This window comes from Phasianus colchicus, chromosome 12 (genome assembly GCF_987193195.1).
Source record: "Phasianus colchicus chromosome 12, bPhaCol1.hap1.1, whole genome shotgun sequence".
Lineage (NCBI taxonomy): Eukaryota > Metazoa > Chordata > Aves > Galliformes > Phasianidae > Phasianus > Phasianus colchicus.
The window spans coordinates 15,029,244-15,046,904 of NC_143447.1; the positions used below are offsets into that span (position 1 = coordinate 15,029,244).

Genomic DNA, 17,661 nt, shown 5'->3' on the forward strand with positions numbered 1-17,661 from the left:
GGCAGGCTCTTGTGCCCCATGACAGCCTATCCAGATTTGCCCAACATATATTGTGAGTATTTTAAGGTGCTGAAGAGCCTCTCTGCCTTCAGTGTATTGTAGTTTGGAACTAGAGACATGCGCAGTGCTGAGTACTGATAGCAAAGCAATGGCAGTGTTTGTCTTCCTCTCCATTCCCTCCCCCATTTGCTTTGTTGCCTGCAGGAGATAAGTTCATTGACTAACCCAAGCTGGGAAACTTTAGTCTTTGTCGACTAAACTGTCTCAACTGTTATCACTAGAAAAAGCCATAGCGTGGGTGCCTATCACTTTTTTGAAAATAAAGCCTATAGAGTTATGAATGGATTTATTTTCAGTGACACAGGTTGGGTGTTATTCAGTAAGCTCTTCTACAAGCTCTGTGTACTGTCTCTTTCTTCGTGGCTGTACTTCGTATAGCGTTGGCTTGTGAACTTTTTTGTTTTCTTTAGGCAAAGGTTAGATCCTATTGAGAATTTTTCAGTTCCTGTGATCCATTTATTATCCCTTTTTATCAAGTGACCTGTAGCCACAACCGCTCATGTTGCTTTACATGGCTACAGGTGAGATCTACATGGCTTGATTTTTCTTTTTTTTTTAACAGCTACTGTGTGTCTTGGGCCATGCATCACTATTAACTGATAATGCTTGTTCCTGGTATACGTAAACGCAGTGTATGTATATAATAATAGAGGGCATCATAGTTAGATTCAGGGAAATGTTAAAAAGAAAACAGTGTGGGATCTGGCTGGATCAGAGCATGTTACATGGTTTGTCACGTTCCCTTTGTGTGTAGAACCACCTATGTGTAGGTCATATTAGGAAAGCATATCTTTAAATAGTTGTGAGTTGGTGGCTTGCACTATCTTTGCCACTGTGTGCTTTGGAGTAAATTCAGGGTTACTTCCATGAGTGGTGATGCTGGCAGCCCTCACTGAAGAACTAAAGGGAGTGAGAAACCCTTTCTAGTGGTAAAGCTGGGCCTGAAAGATGCAACCCCCAGGGGCTGAGGGAGATGCACAGCTGCTCAGTCTCATGTGCCTGCCGAGTGTATGGTCTGGAACATGTCCCAGCCCTTTCAGCTGTGTTCCCAACCCGGATTGCCATGGGGCTGGAATGCAACTGACCCTTGTGGCAGGATCAGTTGGTTCTGCCAGAGGAGGAGGACGATGTGGATTCAGGTGTAGCCAGACTGGCTTCTTCCTACCCCAAAATCGTAGTCATGCTGCTGGCCCCTTTCTCCACTGTACTGCTAGGCATGATGTACTTGCACTGTTCTGGAGACCCAGTTCGTGCTGGCTCAAGCAAAAGGTGAGTGTTGGGAACATGGGCTGCCGAGTAAAGGTGGGTGGGTGGGAGTGGGTGCCTTGTGTCCCCAGTTCAGTGAGCTGAGATGAAAGTGGGGACCTGGGCCTCTATCATCTACATACCACGTGAAGCTTTGCTCAGCCGTACACAAGGGTTAAGCATACATTTGCCTGTGGGGATCAATAAGCTTCGTTTCTGATATTATCCAGCCCCTGGATAACTTTGTGCTGAAGACTGTTTTGAGCCTGCACTAGGATTATTTGGCTAGCACCGGGGTTACTTGGCCAGCACCAAGTGCCAGTTAAGCTTGCAAAGCCTAGCAGAGTGTTGCTGTTGGGATTCAAACTTGTTTAGATTCAAAGCAGTGATGTGTTGAATACTTAAAAATCTTATTTCCAGGAGGGATTTGGCTTATGGGAGGATGTTGGACCGTTCATCCTCACTTCTCCTACTGGCTGGATTCAACTTCTGTCTATTGAAAGCTGAGTTTTGAAGTGTGGGCAGAAAGCTGCTGGAAAGAGCCATTTCCAGGGCAGCTCTTGACTCCAGCAACATGTTGGGTCAGTGCTGAGAGTTGTCAGCTTGCCTTTCATCTTCTGAGAGCATCCGCTGTTTTTACTTGTTGGGAGCATTTAAAACGTTTTGTTGCTGTTAGCAAAGATGATCTCCTATAGAAAGAAGTCACGTTGCTCAGATGTGAAATACTAAATGCTAACTCAGGAGGCTTCAGGCATGCTGTAATTGCCTTGTAAATGTAGATGCCTGATTGTGAAAGGTCTTATCATTGCCATTCAGCCAACTTATTTCTTGGAAGGAACATGTCCTTCTTGGTAAGGGATGATTTAGTTGTTTTTTACTTGTGTATTTTTTTCCTTTCATCCAGCAGATTCTTAATTAAAACAGAATTATAGCCTGAGTAGTTCTTAGAAAACGAAGGAACATGATCTGCTGAGCATTAGCAGATCGTAATTTCTATTAAAAAATTTCTCACTTTAATGCAGTTACCAAAGATCCAGCTGTGACTTTGGCATTAATGGGTGATTATCAATACTGAATTGGAAGTGTGTGGGACAGGTTGGATGTTTATAGCTTACCCTCAATTATACTTTAATAGAAAGTAGGCCTTTTTGGATGTTGACTCACGTATGATAAAGCAGGATGTATTCCCAAACCAGCCTCAGGAAGGAGCCCTTCAGTGTTCAGTTATGTACAATGGTGGGACCTGATTTGATGTGTCACGTTGCTAATCCCTTGTGTTCAGTTTGCAGGTGGAAGCACTCCCCCGATGGTCTCAGTGGTATTTAGGAGAGATCATTTTATGGAATTGGCTTATTATTATTTAGCATTTTAATATAGAAACAACAACAAGCACATATCCTTTTGTCTTAACTGATTTCACTGTTGTTTTAAATTACTTGCAGCAGCTAGAGAAGGACATAACCAGTTCTCATCTATGGGACCTTCTGGAGTTTAAATATAATAGATATCAGAGTAAAACAACTCTGGAACTTGTGTTTAATTGCTTAAATTACTACAGGGGGTCTTTCCTTAGTAGAGCAGGCGTGTGCAGCATTTGTGCCTGTCACGAGAGAAATGGCCTTTTCAGAAAGCACTGTTCACATCAAGGAAGATAATGATAGAGTCTGCATAACATAGGTAATGTACATGAGTGATGGCTATTTGTGTTTAGGAAGGCTGTGTTCCTCTGTCCTTGTAATAAAGCTCAGGGCCTTGAGAAAGAACGAGCTCTGGCGTGGGAGGAGGCCAGCAACTGCTGCTCTGTCTTTGCACAATACTGCAATGCTGTCTGGCCCCAGCATTGTTCTAATTTCTTCCAGCTCTTGCTAATAAATCCAATTGAGGAAAAGTATTTATTTATTTTTTTCGGTGCCCCCATGGAATACTGTCAACTTAATGCAGTGCCAGCCTGATGTTGCCATTGGTGTGGTGGCAGCAGGGGTTTGGATGCCTCCAGATGCCTTCTGAGGTCAGGGCCCCGGGGGTGGCTTCACGGGATGTGTCCTGCTGTCCCAAGAACAGCTGGTGAATCGTTTTCTTGGATGTTTTTGCAATGGTTTCTAATAAAAATCCCTTGGTTTTCTTGAGTAAATGCTGAATCTTCCAAAAATCCCCAGCAAAGAAGTTTCAATGCTGTTTTGAAGGACGCTGAGTTGGAAAAGTGTGGTTGAGCAGATGTCAGTGGATTTGTGGATGAATTCAGTGAGGACCTTGGGGAGGGGGATGGTGTGCCTGGGGGCCCAGCAGGGCAGGGCCAGGTGTGGGAGCTGGGAGTGCCGCAGCTGGTGGGCAGGAGCTGTGCTGGTGTGCAGAAGCAGGACATGGTGGCAGTTTAGCTGGATTTTCCTGTCCTTCTGGGAGGGAGCACTGCAATACCCTCATCCCTGTCCAAACCAAATGGGACAATGAAACCAGCAATCATCAGTGATGATGCATCCACTCCCCTTTGCTGGAAAAGCCTCCATGTCTCTTACCTTTGACGTTTCAGCTCACAGCTGTTTTTTATTCCTGTTTCCCTCCCCCCCACAAATGCTAAGTTCTTCCATTCCTGGCCTTGCAAACAAACCCAGAACACCAACCACCCCAGCAATGAACTCCTAAGATGGTGGAGGAGGGATGACTGTGAAATGGCGGCCGGGAGCTTGGCTGCATGCCCTGCGCTGGAGGGATTTGGGATGAGGCTCCCGCTGCGCTCGGCTGCTGCCCTCTGCCCGCTCCCTGGGAGAAGGCAGCTGCAGCCCAGCTGCAGGGAGGCCTCACAGGACTTACAGCAGTTCTGAGCATCTGGGGCTGAGAGTGGAGATCCGACTTCGCCGGCGTGACTGGTCCCATCTGCACATGGATGTGCATGCCAGCAGTAGCTGCCTGCAGCTAGTGGATGCCTCTGAAGTGTGTGTTGATTTCTGCATATTGTTATGTAATTACATATATGCTTTTATTTGTCTTTGGTATATTTTTAATCATGATGTCTGAGCAGAGTTTTCAATGTATCTTGTATAAGTAGAGGAAATATTAAAAATCTGCTTTCCCTCTGTGAAGTTTTTTCTGGCTCTTTATTCATGATGCTGTATTTGCAATGTACTCAAATATAATGGAAGCATTTAGCAGCAGATAAGAGCTGACTTGAAAGGAGAAGCTCCTCGTTCAAGGGATTTGTATTCTCATTACAACACTGCTTTTTAGCTTGTGATGGTGGGATTTCTAATACTGCCTTACTGGTAAATATGTTATAATGAGTTTTCCATTTTTTCTTTACTTGGATTTAGAAAGAGAAACAGAATATGTGTTATGGGAGAGATTGGACCAAAAGGTATTTTGAGTATTTTAGCCTCTCACTGCTTTGTTTTATTGAGGAGCCTGTGTTTAATTGAATGTGTGGATATTAACATATTGATGTAAAGCATGTTAACACAGGAGGAGATATTCTGCTCTCCTTTTACTGGATAAAGCTCCTTTCTGCTGCTGAATTTACTCTTTCTGAAAAGAATGTCACGTTTTCCAACACATGATATAATGTGCACAGTGTTTGGTGCTTTCAGAAATTGGATTGTACCCGATGTAGTGGAGAGAAGAGCAGGAGGACCAGTGCTGGTGGTATTGCTCATGCTGCTCCTCGTGGCACCCCTCATTGCTCTGGGTGATGAGCAGTGATTAGGAGCAGGTGCTGTCCTCTCTGCATTCAGCAGAGGTGAATGCGGAGTCCCCTGGGAGGGGACTGTGTCCGTTTCGATGCAACGAAGCAGAGCATATGTCAGGAGCCACGTGCCTCACGCTTGCATTTAGGCTATTCCAAGCTTTGCAGCTTGGATGTGGTTCAGTTTTACTTGTTGACAGTTCAGTTAAAATATAATCTCTTCTCTCTCTACCATTAGTCACTCGGCATCCGAAGAAGCCTCTGGCTCTGACTCTGCAAGCCAGTCTGAGAGCGAGCAGGGCAGCGAGCAGGGCAGCGAGTCTAACAGCAGCTCCGAGTCCTCTGAAAGTCAGTCTGAATCCGAAAGTGAATCAACGGGTTCAAAATCCCAGCAGACCCCTCCTGAAACCAAAGAAAAACCAGCCTCTAAGAAGGAAAGGATAGCAGATGTTAAAAAGGTATTGCCCCCTGCTGCTCTGCAGAGCCTTTACCCTGCATCCACCGTGGACGGGCAGAACACAGGACGTGAACCTAGCTGTCTTTCACTTCCCTGCCACTTGGCAGCCTGAATTGCACGTCAACCAAACAAGCTCCCTCCTCTGGTGTCCCCAAGCCCCTTGCTGGCCATTTGGTTTGTGTACTTATGGCCCTGCGTCATTGGTGTGAGCAGGAACTTGTGTGTTCGATGTGACAGCCCTTTGGGCACTAGGCAGGTAGTGAAGGAGGAGTAGGAACCTGTCTTTAGTAAGTGACACTATCATCTCATCCTCTCCCTCTACCCTTCCACTCCTCTCTCATGTCTGATCTCTCCATCTAGAAACAGTAAAGCTTCCCCACGGGTTGCAACTTGGGAAAGTGCTTATCTTTTATTTGGGCCACTTAGGTTTGTTTCCATCACTACCTGCCTCTTTGGAAAAAAAAAATGAAAAAAGTGATTTAACCTTTTTATTTGTTATGTTCAGAACAGTTGTGTGGTTGTGTTTTTTTTTTTCATAGCTCCCTTAGAAATCCCTGTCCTACCTACACAGGCAGGCTTGCCCTCACCTCCTTGCTGCACAGATAGAGGTGGGCTTGCAGGTGGTTTGCCTCTGGTTTGGTTGCTGCACCTCCATAGTGCAGCAGTTGTGGAGTTGAGGAGAAGGGAGCCCAAGTGCCCATTTGGAGATAGGAACTTTGTGAAGTGAGGTTTTTGGAGGGAGGAAGGTCAGGCTAGGTCAGTGATTTTCTGCCTTGTGGTGTGTGACTTGCCTCTTCTGCATAACTGTGGCTTGTACTTCTCACAGCTCGTTCACTAGATGGAATTTTGTGGAGAAATTGCTATGTATGTGACGCATAAGAAGAGCAGTGCTTGCAGCCCGTGTTCCCCACATACCTGCAGTGTTAAATACAGCACACATATTTCTTCCTCTCACCAGTCTCTGGCCTGCCTGCTCAGGTTGCAGTAAATCTCCCATATTTAGGCTGCCAGGGAAGAATGCATCTGTTAGGCAGTTGTGGTAACAGTGTTCAGATTTCTCTTTTATTGTTGGTAAGTGCAGACTACTGGAAGTTGTCTCTTCTGTGGCCTTCTAGAAGCATGTTCCAAACAATGAACATTAAGATTACGCCATGAGGGAACGCATCCATAGAGAAGAGGATAATTAGCATGGATAAAACTTCTAAAGGTCAAGACACCCTTTAATAAGGAAGCTTCTCCCTCCCTTAATTCTGCTGTTAATGGGCGTTTTCCTTAGCTAGGTCTAACCTAGACATGCCGATACCTGTTCCCCTTGAATAGCCAAGTCAATTAATTATATTATTGTTTATATTCTATCTCTGTCTAGACACACCCATGAAGGTGAGGTTCACTTGTGTGTGGTTCTATTCTGATGTGTAATGGGAGGCAATTCTTCCTCCAAAAGCTCTGCCACTTAAAAGATAAAAAGACAAATTCTTCAAATAGCTGGGAGAGCGTTTTGAATTGTTCTTTCATGTGGGATAATAAACAACCTCTTAATTTCTCTCTGCCTTTATTCCTGACAGATAGACACGCCAGCAGTTAGGCCGCTGTCATATTAGCCTCTTGCTTTTCCAACAGCAGCAAAAAAAAAAACCTGCCAGGCTGCAGCCTTGCACTCATCATGCCTGTGGTCCCAAGTCACTGCAGTGACTGGCAGTGCATTTTGATTTCTTTTTCCTGCCAGCTGCTTGCTGAGATACTTGAGAACTGGAGGGAGGGAGAAGCAGATAAATACTGAATAGGTTTAGAAAGCTGTAAGTGATAAACTGCTGAGGGCCAAGGCAGAGGGATTGTTTTAGGTGTTGGAGAGGCAGGTCAGGGGTTTGCATCTGCCCTGTAAAGCTTCTGTTGTTATGTATCACCAACACAGGCACGTTCCTGTACATCAGGACATCGGTTCTTGAATCCCTCTCTTCCTCCTGTCCATCCAGAGGGAACAAATCCTTGCTTTTGTACACAGTATGAAGTTGCTGTGGGGCCTGGTTATAGCACACAGAGCACAGCTGTTTCCAATAGTCAGCTCTGCACTTCCACAAGTCCTGCACTGCCAAACCACGTTCTGTCAATGCATGCAGGAGAAGAATAAGGTGGTCTGGCTCAGCTGCCATTCAGGATGGGTCACAGGCTTTGCACGTGAAGTTGCTGCTGGTGACCCCTTGCCACTGGGCTCGGCAGGCAGCTAATAGGGTTTCTCTATGGAAAACAGCAGCGAGGGCTGTGTGCGAGACTGAATCATCCCTTCGTGTTGGTAGGTTCATTCATTCCACCTGCACAGTGCTACCTCTTGTTGCTGCTGAGGCTGGCTGCCTCGGTGCTCTGTCCTTCAGCCTAAATAAGGTAGAAAGTGCTTTATGTCCTATGGGAGAGATGACCAGTATAAAGATAATGCTAAGCTAAATTGTATGCTTGAAAGCATTACCAAATAGCCCAAAATAATCGTGATCTGTTTCAGATTTTTAAACATGTCTACTAGTTGCTGCTATCAAAATTCCCTAATGGTGCTATGTTGATTCTTTTATTTTTTTAACATTTACCGTCAAACCTCTCTAGAAATCAGAAATAATGGAGCGAAGCAGGCCTGCTGATGGTCTGTTTATTTTGCAGATGTGGGAAGAATATCCTGATGTTTATGGGGTTAGGAGGTCAAACCGAAGCAGACAAGAACCGTCACGATTTAATATAAAAGATGAGGTAAGGAAAAAAAAAGAATGAGGGATTACTGAACGTATAAAAACAACTAAACCCAGAGAAAACAAAGGCAGGTCTCATCTGCGTTGCCTTGTAAACACCGAGTCCTAGCCTGGTTTGTGGATGGTGAAGTTCAGAACTGAGGTCCTGGTGCTGCACTGGAGTCTACGTGGTCCAAAAACTCCGATCTCAGTGGGATGCTGCATGGGCTGAGGTCTCTACACATTCATCTGGCCACTAGAGCGGGGCGTAGCATGGGTCATGCCCTGCTGTAGAAACCTGCTGGAGAGGACGAGTGGATGTTTAAAAAGGAAAACACAAAACCACAATGCAAATCCAACCAGGAATAAAAGAAAGTGCCCTGAAACACCTCACAATGATCAAACAGCTGTTGTTGCCCATCCTGGAATGGATCGTGCTCGTAAATGCATTTGTGTGCGTGTGTTCAGCTTTATGAACCATCACTTTGGTTGAATGTCAGGAGTATTTTGTGCTTTGATTGAAGGTGGCAGGCAAAACTTGCTGTTGTTGCTATCTCAGGACTTGCTTTTTCCTTGAAGATGCAGGAATTAGCTACTGCCTCCATTTCCGTCTATCGGACCTTGTTCACGTCTGCAGATCTTCAGGAAGGTTAAGTAGTTAGAGAGGAGCAAAAAAACAGGCTTAGACTGAAATTGCAGGGTAGGATACTTTGATACGAAAGCAGTTGGGAATCTGCAGAGAAGTAGCCAGATTTTGGGCAGGGCGGGAGCCTGGTGGTGCTCTCAGCAGGTCAGGCTGTTTGTGCTTTGATGCCAAAATACAACCGGTGGATGCCTGAGAGGTGCAAGCATAACACAGGTCTCTGCCATCTCCTACGCTGGATGTCCCCATAGCAGCAGTTAGGAAGGCCCTTGGCACGTCATTGACTTGGGTTTTGTTTTCCTTTTCAAGTTCAGGAAAGCCCAGGCTCACCGGCCGCCTCTCTCTGATGCCCCAGCGTGCACTATGCGCTGTGCTGGCACTGTCACACCCGCCACAGACCTCGCCTGCAGCCCCAGTGCCCTGTAGGGGTTCAGGTAAGTCCTGTCATTTTTTGTTTTACAATATTACGTGGTTTTGCAAATGTTGTTTTCTTTTTCAATATCTTTATTTCCTACTATTTAAGGTACGATAAAGTTTTTTTTTTTTAAAAAAAAAACAAACAAACCTGAGATGTACAAACTTTGCTATACCACAAAATATTGTAAAAAACAAAAAAAAATAATCCTCTGAATGAGCCCTTCATGAAACAGAAAACCAAAATTAATGAAATTGAACCAATCCATTCATTCCCCCCTCTCCTCCTGAAGCAGCACTGATTGCTTCCCATAGAGCAACTCCAGTGGCGGGTGTGATGTGTCAGGCACAGTGCTGGGGCCTCGCAGAGAGTGGGACCTGGCAAGTCTTGCTGTTGGAAGACCCGAAGCAGCAAGGGGAGGGCACAGCAGAGCTGATCCTGCATGGTGCTGAGCGCTGCTGGAGCTGGCAGCAAAACAGGGCACTTGACATCACCTAAGATTGCTTTTTGCCTTTCAGGGCTAAGCCTGTCACCAGTAACCTGCTCTTGTTGTTTGCTGCTTGGAACTTCCAGCACCATGTCTAGGAGCTTTGAATTGCTTTCTTCCCTAACACTTCTATGCAGTACTAGCAAGCAGCACTACCTGGGCAGAGGGTCAGACTCGGTGCCAGGCTGCAGCAGTTCCAGCCTTCTGACTGTCCCTGGTCAGGGTTGGTAAAGTCGTTTCAGGTTTGGAAAGCTGCAGTCTCTGCCAAGACCACCAGTTTGGGCAGAGCTCCTTCCCTATGAGTGCCTGAAATGCTTCTGGGAAGTGCCCTGAGGGCATTGGGCACCTCATGGAACTCTCTGAAATGGAAGCAGAGAGGCTGGCAACTTCTGGTTGAGACAGAAGTGTGGGCTGTGAAGGGCAGGAAGCAGAAGTGCTGTTTTGCATAGGGTGAAGGAGCTGCCCGAAGCACTGAAGCTGACTCCAGGAATGAGAGCACATGTGAGCTTACAGAACAAACGGTCCTTGCCTGTGCGTTTTGGGTGCAGCTAATAAATCAGCTTCAGGTTTCAGCAAGGGGAACTGAAACACGCAGAGCAGGGCAGTCAGGAAGCAGTGCGCCCAAAACAGGCACAATCCATTGGCTATAAAGAGGATGGTTTGTAATTTGCATTAGTAGTAAATGTCATGGTGCATCTGTTCTGTGAAAGAGGCCACAAGTCATGCACCACAGCTGTTCCCAAAATATATTTGGTTTTACCATTGTGAAAAATATATAATTCTGCCCATTTGCATTTTGATTAATGCTCTTTCTCACATCTTTGCTGAAAGTTCAGATTTTAAACATCAGAGACACAAGAAGACTAAGCTGGCAAGCTGGCAGTCTCCAGCTTCTCTGCAGACCTTGGTCTCTGCTAAGCCTGAAATGAGCAAATACCTGAGCTCAGTCTGAGATTTTGGGCCTTCCCATCTCCTAGCAGGCAGCATGAGCTCCAGAGCACTGCCTGGACCATGCCAAGGGGCTGAAGCCCCCTCCGTGGGCTGGTGAGGGGACAACCTTGGGCAGTCTGTGGGACCAGAACTGCAAAGCTGCTGCTGCTTTGCTTAGTGAGATGTTTGTGGTGTCATGTCTCGTATAGCACTCCTCCGTGGTAAGTTGCAGCACAGTTAATCTAGGAAAGTGTGTGCACTGTAAGTACTAGCAGAGAAGAAAGAATGATGGATGCCCCATCTCTGGAGCCATTCAGGGTCAGGATGGATGGGGCTCTGTGCACCCTGATCTAGGGGTGTTGCCTTTAGAGGTCCCTTCCAGCTCAAATAATTGTGTGAAATTATATGGGAGGATTGGGTGAGGCATGGAAAGGGAGGACTGACCCTTCCTCTGAGGTGGGGATTGCAAACAGTAAGAGGCAGGTCTCTAGTCCAATTGGAAGAGTGGCATAGGAATTGGTTGGGCGTGTTTGCAGCATTCAGTAGAAGCGGATTAAGGAAGGCAGTTTGGCTAGCACAGGTGTGCAGGCTCAGAGAGAAACACACACCTCACATCTCTTGCTGGACTGATAAAGTCCTGGTGGAGACTGAATTTGTCACCTTTCCCCATGCCACTTCAGGAGGTGACATTATTAAAACATGAGTTTAATGCAGTTTTGCCTTCCTGCTGAAGTTGGCTGGTGGGCACCCTTGGGCCAATTGGAGCAAGTCAGTGCTAAGTTCTGCAGCTGGGTCAAGAAATTTGAGAGAGTCATATAGTATGGTCTTCTAAAAAGTGTTTTAATTATTTTGTAATTGTTACATATAGAACAGTATTAAGCAGCTTTCAGCCATGGCAGGACCTGGGCAGCCTGGTGCCAGGATGCTGGGAGGAGTGGGTGAGAAGTGATGCTGGGGTGGACGAGGGCACCAGGGAGCAGAGGCTGAGTCACCGAGTGCGTGGGGTGGCTGTAGCAGCAACAGGCAGTGGTGACTCAGGCTGGGACTGGCTGTGTCAGAGCTGAAAGATCTGGGCTTGCTGCCTGAAAGAGACAACGGCGCTTTGAGCAATGCAGCTGGAGGCAGCTGAGCTTGGAGTCACAAGTTAGATTTGTTTCAAGGCAGAAAGAGGAAAAGATGAGTTGTTGAGATGAGCAACAGCTATGTAGAAACTGCAACAGAGCAGGAGAAGAGCAGAGGCATTGGGGAGTGGACAGCAGGATCTTGAAAAGTAGGATTTTGTCAAATGGAATGAAGTTCAGAAAACAATAAAGGGTGTATTTGGTTTTCTACAAACTTCACCAAGCTGGACTTGGCAGCTCTAGCTTAATGGTTGGACTTAGAGATCTTTTCCAACCTAAACGATTCTGTGATTCAAATCTTGTCTTCACTGATGCAGAGCAGAAGGAAAACTCACTGCTCTTTGCTCATGATTTGCCTAAAGACAGCGAAAAGTAAGTGCTCACTGAGAGATGGCTATTATTTCCCACCCGCACAGCTGCTGTTAGCTGTGCTGCAGTCAGTGCTGTCAGCCAGTCCCTTGTTTCCTGGATGCTTGGTGTGTGAGACAGGGATGTCAGGAAGTGGAACAGGCAGTGAGCACGTTCACACTGAGCTGCAGTGCAGGAGTGTCACTGTGCCACACATCAATCTGGCATGAAACCCCCTGAGAGATACATCAGCGCCCTCGGTTTGACACAGCATACAGTACTCCATTTTGAGCAAAAAGGAAGTTTCTGTTGGGGGGAAAAGGAAGATAGAAGTAAAGGCTGCAGAGACATGGGGCATGTCTTTGTACCCCCTCGACTTCTGGTCTTGCAGCTTGTGCCATTTCATGCCGTTCTCTGCACAGCTCTTGGCGTGAGCCTTGCTGAATGTGGTGGGTGTACAGGAGGCACAGACAAAGACAGGCTTCATCAGCAGGGCCTCTCTGACACAGCTTGGATATTGCAGCAAAAAGCAGCATTGAAAAGAGGGTTTCAGGTGAGCAAGATGCATCCAGCAAGCAGTCCTGAGGCTTTTCAGAGCATTTAAATACTCTTTAAAAACCTTCTGCTTTTTTCTGCAGTTTGCTCCCTGCTGATTTGTGCTTTCTGTAGCAAGTGTCTAAGGCAAAGTCATCTGTTTGTTTCGGGGTGCTGTGTGTGCAGGGATCTGTTTCTATGGTTGACTGGCTTTTACAAAAATAGGGCTGTGCAGAACAAAGCTTCTCTAGCTTTCTCAGTCAGTGGGAGTTGATGGCACCCACGTTTAAAATAGTTCAGCAAGGACATAGCATCTCTCTCAATATTTTTAGCTAGAGAGACTGCTGGTGGAGGCTGGTATGCTTGCAGGAAGGAAGGCAGCAGGGCAGGGTCTGACCCATCTGCTTCCTCAGCTGCTTTGGCTGTGGGAGAAAAATCCAGGGAAGCAGGGAACACCCCTGTGATAAGAATGTTGTCCTTTTAGGAGAATTTCCTCCTGTATAGAAAGCTTCTGAAATGAAAGTAGAGCTTGTCATGCATTTGTGTGATTGCGAAAGGTAGGTCTGCAATTCACAGAAACAGTCTGATCCATCCCCGACCATTACTGGGTTCATACTGACGTGGCAAGTATGGATGCTCTGCATTCTGCCACTGTACTTTTCAGTTACAGCCTTGTAAAAGAGCTGAGCTGCTGCAGAAGGAGCAGTGTGGGGCAGTGGGCAGCACTCCTGCAGCCTCATGGCTCCCCAGAGCATCCTTCTGACTGCAGGGAGAGCGGTGCAGCTGTGTCTGAGCTCACCCCACCTGCATGTGTCCAGCTGTGTCCTTGGGGAGACGATCCAGGGTAAAGCCTACAACCTCATTTTTCTTTCTTTTCAATTAAAGGCAAGTAGCGAATCTGAAAATGAGAGCCCAAAAAGAAGAGGCCAGAAGCAAGTGAAAAGAAAGTAAGTTTCTAGGGAAAAGAGTTTTGAATAGTGGAATTATTATTTATTCATTTGTTTTCAGAGTAATAATATTTGTTTGACAGGCATTGTCAACATGAAAAGCTTGTAAAATGAATTATTTACTATTTTCAGTAATAATACTCTGGGTGATAAAAATTCAAGTACGAATGTAAAGCTAGGATGGATGAAATTTTCCAACGTTTTCATTGTTTTCCCATTTTGCCTGTCCAGGAAATCTAAACAAGCCAGCTTCACTTTTTGTTGTCAGTCTTTCACTTCTTCATGATGTTATTTGTTATTCAGTGACACTTAAAATAATTGAATCTTCACTCCTTTCCCATTCTTAGGAAAAGGACAATAAAGTGTCAAATCATTTTTTTTTTAATCTTCTATAATCCTCTGATAAGTTAAAATAAAGCATTTCATTAAGGATATTTTGAATCTCATCACAATGACCAAATTCCCTTAGTATTTTTTACTGCCTTTTCCATCCAATCAATACCTTTTAGTTTTCCTAAACTAAAGTGTGCTGATGAGACCACTGAGCTGCCTGCTGGAGAAGACTCGAGCACAGCAGGATGCCACGTGGTCCAGCTCCCTCTCTCCTCTTTCTTGTTTTTTAATTTCTCATTCTCTTGTGTACAGCAGTGCAGTACAACAGGGGAGGTAATAGAAGCCAGGGAGGGCTGCAGTAATGGGGACTTCTTTTGGGAAGGACTCCCAATGTACCCCTTGGAGAGAGGGGGCATTTCAGAGCTGAGGTCTTGCTCTGAACCCACAGAGAATCTGCTTCCTTGCACTAACACATAGTGGGATTTGGCTTCAACCTTGGAAACTTGAATTGCCTGAAGCTAAATGGCACGCGACTTAGTGCTGTGGGTTTTGAGCAGCAAGGAGAAAGTTTATCAGTGCATGTCGTAAACCATAAGCGAAAGCGAGCACTTCTCAGAAATGTCTGTTTATTCAAAATCACCCCGAAGATATTTTTTTTCACCTCATTTCAGAAATGTGTAAGTGGAAAGGAAAGCTAAATAACTTGAAGCACGCCGGCTGTGCGGGGTGCAGCCCTGCCACAGCACGTGGTAGGAGCCACTCGTGCTGCTCTGCTAACTAAAATCCAGGTGACTGAGACCTGTTCCTAGAGGCAGAGAACTGCAGCCTAAAATCTCCAACGCATCACAGCCAACAACTTGTTAGCTAGAGCGCAGTGTTGATTTGTTGTGATCACGGCCTGCTAGGATCAACCCAGTTGGGTTGGGTGTCTACTTAGTCAGGTATTTGCATTGAAATATGATGGCCCTTGATCAGCTACTTTTCTGACCATAGAAAAAAGTGGAAAAGAGAGATTTCTGGTGAAGAAGAGGATGAAGATGGAGGGGATCAAGGCACCAGTGCAGAGAGCGAGCCTGAACCAAAGAGAATTAAAGCAAAAAGATCTGTTCAAAGGAGGTATGGAGTGGTTGGTTCAGTCCGTATCTCTTTTTCTGCATCTTTCCTACCTTTACAAGGGTGGAGAGGCAGCTGCCTCCTAAAGCATGTTTGTTTTCTTCAGTATTACCTTAGATTACAAGTCTGTGGACCTGGTTGCTTTGTCCAGTGAGTGGCGTAGTGGTTTCTATGGGAGCTACAGCAGAGTAAATGTCTGGGAATCTAATATCTGAAATGTGTATGTTCTTAAAAACTTAACCAAAAAAAAGAAAAGGATGTTGAAGTAAAACACTTTCTCCTAATACTTATTTTAGAGCAATGGCCAAAACCAGTGTTAAAAAACCTCCCAAACTCCAGCGTGGGAAGAAGAGAAAGAGACAGGTGTCATCTGAAGATGATGATGATGATGAAGATGGTGAAACTCCTAAGAGACAAACTCGACGAAGAGCAGCCAAAAATGTCAGGTATCAAAAAGTGTGAGGTGGCTTGCTTAAGCAGTGCATGTGCTGAACAAGCTCTGAGCCCCAGGGTAAATACTGGAGGTGTTGCTCTGTTCTATGTAATAAGCCATTCTTGTGTTTCTGGGCAGAGTCAAGGGCTTTTTATCAGTTTGGTTTTGGTCTTGTTCAGTTACAAGGAGGACGACGATTTTGAGACGGATTCTGATGACCTGATAGAGATGACTGGGGAAGGGGCTGATGAACATGAAGACAACAGTGAAACTATTGAAAAAGTCTTGGATATCAGGCTTGGAAAAAAAGGAGGTGTGTCGGCTATTTCTGACTTCAGTCATGCACTCTCTGTTTCTCTTCAACTGCTCCAATGTGTTTGCAATTTTGAAGCCTTCCAGGGAGGCCCAGGATTATTTCAGTGCTCTTCACCTTTTCCTGCCTGCCTCTTACTTCTTCCTTCTAGAGGCTTTTTTATTTGTTTTTCTTTTTAAACAATCAATCATTGAAAAACCTAAAATGTCAAGTTTATATGCCTGGCAGCTGTCTTTTAGTGTGTACACATTTTAAAGATGCAGTCATTGTTCTACAAGTTCTTGTTTTTCTCCCCTTTAAATGATAAAATAGCTCTTCCAGTAGAGTCAGTTTTTTTAGCTCTATTGACAAAGCCATAATGGGAAATAAAGCTGATGCTTTGTTCTCATAGCCATACAAAAGTGTTTTTGTAAAACTGAATGGTCTTGAATATTTTCAAGAGACCTTTGAATTATATTAAATAAAAAAAGGCATTTATGATAGAGATTTAAAAAGATCCTGTTGTGTGGAGAACTTTTGTGTGCCTGTCTCATCGGGTTCAAGAATCTGTAGGATATTCTTTGTGCTGTCACAAAGGATGTGTTAGAAAAACAACTTCCTGCTTTAATGCAGTTCGTGGCCAGTGGTTTTTAACAAAGGTACCAACTGCAGCCTGATTTCTTTTGCAGCCACTGGTGCTTCCACCACAGTGTATGCAACTGAAGCTAATGGCAACCCTAGTGCTGACTTTGACCCTGAAAAGGATGAGGGAGAGGTTCATTACCTGATCAAATGGAAAGGCTGGTCGTACATCCACAGCACATGGGAGAGTGAGGAGTCCCTGCAACAGCAGAAAGTGAAGGGCCTGAAAAAGCTAGAAAACTTCAAGAAAAAGGAGGAGGAGATCAAGCAATGGTATGCTCTATTTCAACCAGTGATATATGGCTTTGGGTGAATCTTCTTTAGCCATAGGTATGCACAGTCAGGACTGAAAACATTCAGTTTTTTTCTTGCAAAGCATATTCCATCCAAAGCAAACGTTTTCAGTTCACAACACTTTTCTCTCTCTCTGCCTGCTGTCAAACCATCCCCCTTATAGAAACAATATCTGTAGTATTGAAAGGGAGAGAAGAGGCAGAGCTTCACAACGCTGCCAGTTCTCAGGCTCAGGAGTTGGGTAGCTGAGAACAAATAAATGGTGCACAAGTGCATCTGACTCTGGAGGTGATACAAGGGCTCCTAGTTAGCAGTGAAACCTGGCATGCTAAACTAAGCAGCTGTGCTGGGAAATAGGGCTCATCTCAGGACACACTGCTGTATTCTGCTTTTGTCAAAGGCAGGCTTTGTCAAGGCAGCCTTGTTAACCCATGTTAATGATGAGCCTGTCTATACGTGAGTTTTTGTCTGACCTCCCCAGGACTATAAAGAGAACTTCTGTGTGTTTCCAAAGTGATAAAGCTGGAGCAGCAGCTTCCATCCCTGACTGTTTGATTTTCATTTTTGTGACTAATTCTTGCAGCAGAATAAGGAGTTGTTTAACAGGGAAACTGTGAATATCTATGACATTTGCTTCTCAGTAAAGCTTTATAATAGGAGATGCTTTATTATAGGAAGCATTGAAAAACGTGCCATTTAAGCAGTAGTTTGCTTCAGTCACATAACTACATAATCAAAAAATAAAGTAGAATTTCTATACACGGCCTCAGTAAGCACTTCAACACTACAAAAGCATTATAATGCCTGATTCGTTTTTCTTTTTGTATCTAGGCTGGCCAAGGTATCGCCTGAAGATGTGGAATATTTCAACTGTCAACAGGAGCTGGCTTCAGAGCTGAACAAACAGTATCAAATCGTGGAGAGAGTAATTGGTAAGTGAATCCAACACTTTTGTAAAGGGGTGAAGTAAGAAGGAGCTTCCT

The 17,661-nt window shown here is 45.1% G+C and overlaps 1 protein-coding gene across 17 annotated transcripts in view; it reads left to right on the forward strand.

Annotated features, from left to right (window-relative positions):
• The window catches only part of CHD2 (chromodomain helicase DNA binding protein 2), a 110,183-nt gene that overhangs the window by 65,341 nt on the left and 27,181 nt on the right, over nucleotides 1-17,661 (forward strand). For 15 of the 17 annotated variants that reach the window (XM_090149051.1, XM_090149054.1, XM_090149053.1 and 12 more), the window contains 8 exons: nucleotides 5,217-5,436; nucleotides 8,082-8,168; nucleotides 13,510-13,571; nucleotides 14,898-15,020; nucleotides 15,314-15,463; nucleotides 15,630-15,763; nucleotides 16,432-16,657; nucleotides 17,510-17,610. In XM_090149051.1, coding sequence (XP_090005177.1) covers nucleotides 5,217-5,436; nucleotides 8,082-8,168; nucleotides 13,510-13,571; nucleotides 14,898-15,020; nucleotides 15,314-15,463; nucleotides 15,630-15,763; nucleotides 16,432-16,657; nucleotides 17,510-17,610 — 1,103 coding nt within the window. Of the gene's footprint in view, nucleotides 1-5,216; nucleotides 5,437-8,081; nucleotides 8,169-9,098; nucleotides 9,224-9,372; nucleotides 12,644-13,509; nucleotides 13,572-14,897; nucleotides 15,021-15,313; nucleotides 15,464-15,629; nucleotides 15,764-16,431; nucleotides 16,658-17,509; nucleotides 17,611-17,661 lie in introns of those variants that run through there. The other 2 variants (XM_090149057.1, XM_090149055.1) reach the window with 2 other exon arrangements.